Source organism: Belonocnema kinseyi, chromosome 3 (genome assembly GCF_010883055.1).
Source record: "Belonocnema kinseyi isolate 2016_QV_RU_SX_M_011 chromosome 3, B_treatae_v1, whole genome shotgun sequence".
NCBI lineage: Eukaryota > Metazoa > Arthropoda > Insecta > Hymenoptera > Cynipidae > Belonocnema > Belonocnema kinseyi.
The window spans coordinates 56,701,449-56,713,068 of NC_046659.1; the positions used below are offsets into that span (position 1 = coordinate 56,701,449).

The 11,620-nt window shown below is 32.2% G+C and overlaps 1 protein-coding gene across 3 annotated transcripts in view; it reads left to right on the forward strand.

Moving 5' to 3' along the window:
* LOC117168669 (ATP-binding cassette sub-family G member 1) overlaps positions 1–11,620 on the forward strand; it is an 82,532-nt gene that overhangs the window by 52,122 nt on the left and 18,790 nt on the right. For all 3 annotated transcript variants that reach the window (XM_033354337.1, XM_033354336.1, XM_033354335.1), the window contains exon 3: positions 6,084–6,201. In XM_033354337.1, the coding sequence (XP_033210228.1) occupies positions 6,084–6,201 (118 nt within the window). The remainder of the gene's footprint in view (positions 1–6,083; positions 6,202–11,620) is intronic.

Sequence of the window (11,620 nt, forward strand, 5' to 3'; positions counted from 1 at the left end):
GCTCCAAGGAGATTATGTTGAAAAATAAAAAAAAATTTACCCAAAAAAAATTGTTTTTATACTTCATTCTAAGGACTTATTGAACTACCCTCGTATGTATGCTTCTATCGCAAGGCACCTTATATCTATAAGCGAGAAAAGGCAGGAATTTCATGGGCATAATTTATTTAATAGCATGCGGAGAAAGCAAAAACTTGTTTCAAAATTTTCCCAAAAAATACAGCAAAAAAAACTTTCGCATCAAACTTGATCGAGGGTTGCTGATTATCTTCCTATTCCGTAAGAGTTCTAAAAGTTTGCAAATCACTGCTTTGAATTGTTAAACTTGTAAACATGCGATTCATTCTCGCCAGTGAAAACAATCATTAAATTCTTCTTTACTAAACTCAGGCCTTCAATTTTTTTAATTGTTTATTATTATTATCTTATAAGTAAATAAAAAATGGGATTTAAAAATATAGAATTTGGAACATGAAACTAATTCTTTTATATTTGAAGTAAATTTCCGAATAGATTACAGTTAAATGAATTTTATGAAATAAAAAGATCATGTTTATTTCGCTGAATGAAGGTAAACGTCACTTTCTGTCGTTTCGGAGGTGGATCGTCGTGCGTTTGATAAGAAAATTTGTCATTATCAGTTTATCGCACAACGAAAACCAGTGTTTACGTCTATTTGTCTAGAAAAATGGTGGCTTCTGCCTTTCCTGAAATTCAGTTGTTCAAAGTTCAGAATTATCGTAAATGTGAAAAAAATGTTATCCACTGTTGTAAAAGTGATAAAGCATTCTTATACTGAGATGGATTTTCCTGTTCAACGATGATAGATATATATGGATGTCACGTCAAGTCGTGGGATTATCTCATCGAGTTATAAAATGCAAATTATGCAGCTCGCTGATGTTCAATTATTATCATCATCTTTTTTAATCTGAGTATATATTTTTGGCAGTTTAGAAATTTTCTTAAATCGGTCTTGTTTTAATACTCGTGTAGAAATTTCCCCGGTTGGCCCTAATACAACAAGGTTTCTGGCCGGATCCCGGCCGGGCTACCCCTGGCTGGGTTTCATGGACAGGAACCGGACGGGAGCCGGTCGGGCTACATTTTTCTCGAATCACGTAGTCCGGGGCCGGCCGGTTACTGGCCGGGCTAACCCTGGTTATATCCCATGGTCGAGAGCCGGCTGGGCACTGGTCAGGTTAATGTTTTTGTAGAAATTACACATTTTTTAAGAGCCGTGAAATTATCAAAGACGTCATTATGGATGCTAGATGAATTATTATTTGAAAATTATAATTGAAAGATTTATTAGATCAGTGAAATAAAAATGAGCTTTTTTAAATTCTTAAAAAAAAACATAAAATTTTTTCGAATAATTTAACATTTTAAATTAAACTGTTATCGATTCTCTTATGTACAACAACAGAAATGATACAATTTTTATAAACTTCTCTATATTCAGACAATGTTTAGCCTTTACAATTTCAAATTTACCGCCATATATAGCGCCTGCTGTGTCTGTCGTCTGCATAGACACCCAGTAATTTTCAGTTTCGCACCTGTAACGAGAATGCTCCTTGTACTCACGTCGCGTCGTCTCTTCGAAGTTCGCAAATAAAATCGAGACTCGTAGTTAAAATCAACTTTATTTCAGTAATTAGTTTGAATCTCCCACTTAGTGCGCGAATAATTATTATTTTAAATTAAAATATAGTCTTGTGTATCAAGTTTTTACTTTCTTCCTTCCTAACCTTAAATCACCACGTGGCCTCCAAATTGCTATGAGATTCTATCATCCATGAATAAAATTCTACTCCAATTTTCTTGCCAGAATTGGTTCACTTGATTTGACTTTTAAAGTTCACCGTAATCTTTACGATGAGCTTTAAAAGACAAAACAAGTTACCAATTTCTCGCCTGAAGCAATATTTCTTAACCGCTTTTTGGCCGGATTACCCGACCGGATCCCGGCCGGTATTGAAGCCGGAATCCGACCAGTTTACTGTGACGTTTTTAGCCGGATCCCGGCCGAATTCCCCGACCAGCGCCCGGCTTAAAGCGGGGCTATCTGGCTGGGACCCGGCCGGATCCCTGATTGGATTCCTACACGGGTATAAGCTAAAAAATAGGCTTATATTCTTGTTTTCAAACAAAAAATGGGCTTAAATCTAACTATAAGTACAAAAACGGACTTCAATTACGATCAAGCAAAAACAAGCAAACATCTGGACAATGTTGTTATCATAATTATTGAATTAAGTACATTTTGTTAGCATTATCTTTCTAAATTATTCTACCATTTATACCTACGTTTTGGAACATAGCTATATACAAGGTAGAATAAGAAAAAAAGAAAATAATTACCTTTTGTTTACGTGTATGTAGGCCTCCGCTCCCTGTACATATGTTTACATTTCATCCTTAATCTAACTTAACCATTACTTATATTCTAATGTTTCGCCTAACTCAAAAATAACTATATTCATCTAGTAATTCTTAAATTATAAAAAAGAGCGATCTTCCAGGGCTTCCGTTTCCTATTACCATAAAAATAGTTTCTCCATGATTTAAAAACAAAACTTTTTACTTGAGAGGATTAACCGTTTGGCTCTGCCCTGCCCCCTTGTTTTCTCTAACTTCTTCCAATTTCTTCATCCACGTCACTCCGTGTCCATTACCATCCAAAATCCATCTGACACATTCATCCACACTTAGCTTTAACTCTATCTCATGTCACTCCATAATCTCTTCTCGTATATCACAAACCCTCTTCATTTTTTTCTTTTCTTCCTCCCATCTTGAATTCCCTAAATTGTCTCTCTTCTCCTTATTCAGAATTTCTCCCAAGCATACTAGTGTTATTCTGCTCCCCTCTCCCCTTTTTAGCATCTCTTCAAACTTCCACGTTCTCTTAAGTCTAGTTACCATTTTTTCCCTTCCTAATTCTTCTCTTAATATGTATCCTGGACACTCTCCAACTAACCCCCATTATCCATCTCAGAAATCTCTCATGCATGTTTTCCACTTTTTAATGTTGCTTCCATCCCCAGACTTCCACTCCATAATACAACACCGCCCAAATCAACGCATTAGTTAAACAGACCCTCATCCTCACACATTCAAATCTTTTCCTCACCTGCACCTCGTTTCCCCCTCCTGCCTCAAACAAAAATCTTAGGTAACAGAACTCGTTCACAATTTCCACTTTTTGTTCTTTCATCTTCTAAGCGTAATTTATTTTGTTCTTTCTACTTCTGAAGCGCATCACCTTTGTGTTATTATCTGCATTCACCGTCAAGTCTTTTACTCCCACATACTCTTTAAAAATAATCACCATTAGGTTCATCTCTTTCTCATAATCTGCTAACAGAACTACGTCGTTGGCGTATGCTAGAGAGTGTAGTTTGCTATTACCCAAATCGTTCCCCCTTTACCTTTCTCATTTAGTTTCTCCTTTAAATCTGCCATATTAAAAAGTATCGGACTCAACGGGAATCCTTGCCTTAGACTTTCTCTGTCCATAATACCTGCCCTTTTTTCTTTCCTATTTTGACCCTAATCCTGGCTTTAGTAAAAAGTTCCTTTATCCTCTCCACCTTATTCCATCTTTTCCCCTTTCATTCATTGCCTGCCATAGCACTCTTCTGTTTACGAATCAAACGTGTTCTAAATCCCGTCTGATTGTGTAGGATACTTTCTTTTTCTTCACTCTGATTCTCTAACCTTTTGCTTAGACTTTCCGCATATATTTTATAATCCACTGGCATGAGAGTGATCCCTCTGTACTCCTCTACCTTCTACCCCTCCTCTTTTTTGATAAGTGGTACCACCAGCCCTGTCATCGACTCTTCCGGCCACCCTTCTCTTTTCCATACTTTGTTGCAGATCTTCCACATAACTTCCCTGACCCGTTCTGCTCCATACTTCTTCCTTTCGTTCTCCATGTCATCCAATCATGTGGCACTGTTTCTTTTTAACCTATCTATTGCCTCATTCACTTCTTCTCTTGTTATTTCATTCCCTTCCTCCATTTCTTCTTGGACTATACAACAGTTTTCCCCCTTGAGCCTATTTTTCTCTCCTACTAACAGACCCTTGTAATAATCCCTCCACTTACCCATTTCTATTTCTTCATTCACGTCCTTCCGTTCGGCTAATATTATTTATCACATCCCAAACCCTACTTTCTTCGATCGCTTTTTTAACTTCATCCTTGTATTTATTCCCTCCCTTTTGTCTTTCGCCTTTTGCCTTTTCCTTTCCATCATCTTCTCATGTTCTCTTTTTCTCTTATTGTATTCCCCCTTCTACATTTCCCCTCTCCTCTATTTTCTTACACACTCTTTCATTCTGTCTTTACTCTCCCAACATACCTTATCCCACCAGCCTCTCTTTTTCCCTTCTGTTTCGTCTTTTGTCCCTAGCTCATCCCTTACCTTCTGAAACGATCTCTTCAAACTTTCAATCAGCGAGTCTACTTCCTCCTCTTTTTCACACCTAACCTTCTACTTTTCCATATTTTGTTAAAATTTTTTTAATTTATCTACACACATTTTTGTGTTCCTTTCTCCTCTGCCTCGTTTCCTGACGCCTCCTTTCAGTTTAGTTATAACCGGGAAGTGCTCTAACCCTATCTCATTCCCACTTTCATACTTCCTATCATATTCATTTATTAACTTGAGTAAAACTTTTAAATCTTTTTCAATTATTTAAATAACTATTTTGTAATCACTTGAAATATTTTAAAATGCTTTTAAATATTTCAAATTTTGTAAAATTCTATGAATCCCTTGAAATATTTTATACCTCCTGCTACATATTGAAATATTTTAAATGTATTTAAATCCTTGCGAAATCTCATGAAATCTTATTATTCCCGTGAAATCCTGCGAAATCTCATGAAATCGTATTATTCCCGTGAAATCTTCGAAATCTCTTGAAATCTTTCATGCATACGTCATGATATATTATGATAATATATATCTACCTTATGATGTATATTCAGGGATTAAGGAAATATTTTTAAATCTCTTGAAATATATGAAATACTTATTTATGAAATACGTGATGTATTAAGGATGTATTAAGGACGGCATTCCTCGAAAATCCTGTGAAATCACTGGAACCCTTTGAAATCCTTTGAAATTACTTGAAATACTTCTACCTAAATCACATGAAATCTTCTGAAATCGCTTATTGTCTTTAAAAACCTTCAAATCCATAGACTAAGTCTGTTGACATGTTTGGAAATTAAAAAAAAATCCTGGAAGTGTTTTGGTTCTATTAACCCTCAACTGGAACAGTTCCTTTTCATCACGTAAATGGCACAACTGGTGTTTTTCACAGCCGGTATTAAATATTTTTGCACAAAACAATTTTCTAATGAAGTTAAAGATATGTTTTTTAATGTGGAATCGGTTTTATAGTCATAGTTTAATTTAAGTTACATGTCACATCGTCCGTTTTATCGAATTTATTACGGTTAATTCGAGCTCAAAAATTTCTTAAGGTATTTTTACTTGCGAGTTAAGGGTTAAAATCGCTTGATACACCTGCAAATTTTGTTCAATCTGCAATATTTTGATAGTCCTGGACATCTTTTGAATCTATAGAAATCACACGATACCCGTTGGAAGCATGAGAAATATTTTGAAATCTTTCAAATGTCTTTAAAATTCGTCAAATTCGTTTAAAATTCGAATGTATATTTTATTGTCTTTATTTTTGTATCATACAGATTTTTTATCGTCATAAAGAGCCGTTTTTTAAAGTTTCATACCATTTTTAAAACAATACACAAAAACGTTATTGAAACATTTTGTGTCCCAGGTTCAAATTTGTCAGTTTCATACATACGCAAAAAATGTTTACTTTATTTCTTTTAAATACGTGTTTAAAAATCGTAAATCCGAATAATAAGATTGCAAATATCACACCATTTAATTTTGCAATTAATATAATTGAAAATGTCAGATGTCCTTTCCCTGTATCTAATTTACTGAAGGAAATTTATTTATTATTTATGCATATTTTCGCATCTCTATAAAAATTGTAAAAATAAATCATTTGTATAATTGCAGAAACAAATGAGATTCTTCATGGAGTCAGTGGTGATTTTAAAGCTGGAGAGTTAACGGCGATTATGGGACCATCCGGTGCTGGAAAATCCACGTTATTGAATGTCCTTGCAGGATTTACGTAAGTATATCTTTCGTTTTCTATAATTTCTTACAATAAATCTTATTCATTGTCTAAACCATTAAGGATTATTTCACTCTAAATAAATATGAATACTAATAATAGCTTATTCTTTGAGTTTTTTTTTAAACACACAATGCTTCAAATTAAATTTTCTTAAATTCAAATCCATAGAAAATTAACGTCTCTTTTTAAGAGACTAATTGTGTCATCTCGTGTGACTAATAGAAGATCTGGAAGTCTAGTGGTGGGGAATAATTAACAAAGCTGTTCGTGCAACAAACGTGACTCACATCTTCAATTTCAATTGCATAATGAGTAGGAGTAGGAATAGATTCCAAAACGCATTACATCGATTTGCATTAAACAAGAAAATTGTATTACTTGTTATTAGTTTATCAGGAAAACGGTGTAAAATGCATGACTGAATTAAGTTTATAATTTGCACAATGGATAATTTATGAATATCTTAAACATAATGTAGTAGAAACCAAGATTTCTGATCTTGTAAAGTGTTTAAGAAGGTATACTATTCTGAATATAATAAAAATTAAATAATAATAATAATTTTTAGAATGTGTTTCATTTGATACATTAGATTCAATTTGTTACGATATCGCAGTCATTAATTATTTAATTTATTCAAATTATAAAATTCGAAATGGATGATGAGATGACGAATCCAGATCGTGCGTAATGTTTTGCGTCATTGGAGTGAGCTTCCCGAAAATATTTTTACGCATAACCAATCGATGTCGATAATCGCGGTTTATGATTTTTACTCATTGTTATGTAAAATAATTATCCAATTGACGATGATTAATGTCACCTTTAAAACGTCAAACGTATTAGATTGAATCTCTGATTTTCTACTTTGTATTGTAAGAAATAAATCTATCTTACGATTAAGGCACATGTTCCAGAAGTCGCGGCAGTTCCAATAATCTTGAAACTTGGTTATTATTTCAATAAGTTGTTCAAAAATATGTTAAAATTTACATTTAATGATAAAACCCATTTATTTGTAGGATTTTATAATATCAAATGGAATTTCGATTCATAGCAAAATCAGAAAATGTACTTGATATTTATTAGATTGCGATTTGTTTGGAAAATTTAAGTTATCATAAAAAGAAATATTACGAATACGATTGACATAGGATGAAATTAAAAAACAATGTTCATGTATAATTGATGCTAATTTTTTTGACTATGTAACCATATTTTTATTAGCAATAGAAATGAATTATTGAATAAATGCCTTTTCACTGAATAAAATTTTCTTTAAATGAAACATTTATTATTATTTTTCTGAGGTATATTCAGATTCGCATGATAACTGAAGATAAAATGATAAGTAACTTTAAAAAAGACTTTAAACTTGTATTTAATAGTCCTATTTTCAAGAAATATTTTATGAAAACTGCGTAAATTTGAGTTAAATGAGCATTGAGATATGAGAATGCTATTATTTTATTAGGTTTTCCCGCTAAAATATGCCATTTGCCATTTTCAGAGATAATGAGAAAACGAGCGGCTTTTTCGCAATACTAGTAAGTGGCCACATGCGTGCTTATTGCGAGAGACGATCATTAGATTGGGTCGTGATAATATGTTTAATGTTTTATTTTTTAAATTTTATTTTTAAATCACTGTAATTGCCTTTCACAGCCACGTGCTTGCTTACATTTTTGTGAAATATTCTCTGATTATACTCTCAATTCAAACATTTAAAATTACTATGTTCGGACAAAAGTGATATTTTTGTTTCATATTATATAATATATTGCCTACAATTCTTAACCGTCTTAGATTTTGTTACAAAAAAAGCTATCATGAAATGAAATAAACAAATGCATAATTTCTTGTTTAAAAAGATTTGTCCGAATTTTAATTTTTAATGCAGTAATAAAAATGAAAAGATCATCACAGTCACACTAACTTTGTTTTTTCCGTAAAAACATTTTTGTTGTATGAAACATTCAATGAAACCTCTTTTACTCGAATTCATATACTCAATATATTGGAAGTAAGTTTTCATTTTTTGGTTAAACTGAAATATTACATTTTTTATCGGCATCAATAACCGAGCCTGTTCCAATTTTTGGCTAGTCACTTTGGTATTGTCAAAGTCCACATCTGTTTCTTCGTAGCTGGAATACTATTACTAATCAAACTTATTTGACCTCAATTGAGCAATATGGGAGTGGACTTTTGTTTTACATATCTTTAAATGGTGATTTCGATTTGAGAGAATGTGTTTTTACTCTACAAAAGATTCTAAGTTTGTTAATAAATTAATCTAGTTATGTACTGCTACTAATCGGCGAGAAAATTCGAGTCCTATAGCTTTGACGGTAAAAAGTAAGTGAAGAAAAAATGGTAAAGCTCAATGCGTGGAGGATCATTGTAAAGGCCTAAGTGGTGTACGTTAATATGAGCCTGAAGCGAATATGCCAAAAAATGGTAATAATATTGGTAATAATGGTTATAATAAAATAATAATGGTAATGATAGGCTCAAAAATCTGATAAAAAGTAAGGGAATTTGACAGATCTTTTAACGACAGCGAACTTTGGAGCATAGTTATTTATTGAAGAAATAATAGAAAAAATCTTTAAAAATTCGTATTGGCACTTTAAAAATTTCTTAACGAATTACATGTGAAAAATTTGCAGAATGTAACAAATTTTTCGTTTTTTGTACATAAATATACAAATGTACTATTTTCAGTTCTAATAAAGATAATTAAGTGATTTAAATTAGAGGTAGTTGGTTGAACTATCCGTAATTATTTACAATTCAAAAGAAGCATGTGCTTCTTTTTCTCTTCGTGTAAACTGCGATATTTTAAGATAGTTTTTTATATTGGAAAGAAAGTGGAACAAACCCAGGAGGTGCTTTTTTCATGGAATCGTCCTCGTCTTTCCTTAGCAATATTTTGGAAGTACATGCTGAGGAAAGACGAGGAAGAAGATCTGAATTCAAGGTTTGTAATACAATAGAATAATTTAAACTACCATATTGTTGAACTTTTAACTTAAAATGTACATTATTAATAATTCAATTAAAAATTTATTGGGGATATAGCGTACTATATTTCCGAGAAAAAAATAATTTTTCAATTCTCATATTACTCCATGTCCAAAAACGATATTCCACATCAGCTAAAATACATTTATAATAATATAAAAAATTGTGTTAATATGCTCTTCACAACGCATTATTTTCAATCGATAATCTTATTTCAACTTGGAAGGACATTTTAATGGAATAAAATATAGTTAAATTTTGACCTTCATTTTCTCAGCTTGACAGTTGAGGGAAAAGGCTTAGTATAAATTTAGGCCGACGACATGCCCATTATGTCCCTTTCCTGAAACCAATACTTTTAACTATGACTTATAAATAATTTACTACAAAAAATTTCTGAATTACGCAGTTTTTTAATCAAATAAATGTATTTATAATATTAACAGCAATTATACTGCTACAAATGTTTTCATATTAATATTATTTTTATACAAATTGCTTGCAATATAATAAAAAAAAACATCAAATTGGCGAAAATAGTAAGAAAGCCACTTTAAATAAATGAATTTTAAATGGTAATTTATTTATTGTATAATGACAAATGTTTCTTCAAATAATTCGTTCTATCAAATTTAGGCGATTGCAAAAACTTTTGCATTATTTAAAAGAAACTAGAAGATCGACAGGCGGAAAAATGATATATAGTTTATATATAGTGTGCAGTTTTATATATAATATTCATTTGTTTTATACATTTTTTGTATAAAACAAATGAATACTACATATAAAACTTCACACTATATATAAACTATATATAATTTTTATGTCTGGTTCAAATTAGAAAAATGATCATTTCTTTGCTTCCAAAAATATTTTTGCTTTGTCGAATTTCAGTGTTCCTATTCCACTTTTCCCCATTAAATCAGATTAACGCAACGGTCAAATTTGAGTTTCGAGAGGACTGACGTGTACCGAAACTGACGAGGTGAAGATACATCCTTCAGAATGCTGTTTGAATTCATACTAGTTGCAGTAATAAGTTCATTACGGAACTTGAAATATGCAAAAGTAATAAGCACGCGCTTTTCAGACATGCAAGTCTCTCGATTCTCGGTTATATCGGGCGCTAGCGTTCCGAGTTTGTAACCAGAAAGTACGGCCTCGATTCTTGCTGCCTGAATTTTTTGTCTTTTTTCTTACAATTTTTTTAAAATTGCAATTAACTATTCTATTTATTGGAAACAAACCAAAAATATTCTGTTTTAATCATTCATTTCCTCTGAAAAAATTGTTTTGTCAAGCCTTACCGCTTTTGCCTGAAGGAAAGATTTTTATCGAAAATTGTAATTTCTATCATTCAATTAAACATTTGTATTTTGATTATTATTATGATTGATGGTTTTTAACCGAAAATTGCGCAAGGAATCCGAGTTTTTCAATTATGTCGCGGTGGCATTGACTCGTCCTTGAAATATTGGCTTCGGAACTAATAAAGATTTTTTTTAAATGGTTAAAAATTAATATTTTGGCTTGATTTAAATTAACCAAATAGTAAATTGCAAAAAATGTGAAAATAAAATATTGACAAAAAATACCGGCAGCAGAAACAGAGCCCGGATTTTCCGGTTGAAAATTCGGAGCGCTATTGCATCTTCGGGTTAGGTTAGCGCAATATCGTACCTGTTTAGGAAAAGTAGAAATAAGCACGCTCTTCGTACCTTCTTCTTCGTACCTATTCAGAAATTAATTTTTGTTTCCCGTATTCATTTGGTATCACTGGCAGTATTTAAGAATAATAATAATAACTTTTTAAAATTATCTTCTCTTCCTGCATTATGTTATTGATCAATTATCTTATTTTTAAGTGCATTTTGCGCTACATAATAGAGAAAGAGTAGATCATTTTTAAAATAATTTTTTGAAATACTTCCAGTCCTCTCCACTTAAATTTTATTTTAAAAAATTCATTTCTGAATAAGTAAATTCTTGCCTCTTTATCTGAAATAGGCACGCATCTTCTTCCCACTTTTCCTGAATAGGTACGATATTGCGCTAAGCCGGCGGCGTAATCTAACCAGAAGTTGAAAGACTCTCGTATCGCAGCCCATATTACGGGTTTGGTAATGACCTTTTACTATACTCGTACCTGCAGTCATCGAAAAAGGGTTCGGTGCAATGAACTGGCCTACGTGACGAAAGTTATGATTAAAGTTTCTGAACTGAAATCCTCGATTCTGTTTAGGCACCTGCATCCTCATTTTTTATGCCAGGGGAAGTTATATTTTGCAGTCTTAAATTTCAAATACGGGTTTGGTGCAATGAACTGCTCTGGTCTACGTGACGAAACTCAGGACCTCGAAAATTCCTGATCTGAAACCCCTGATTA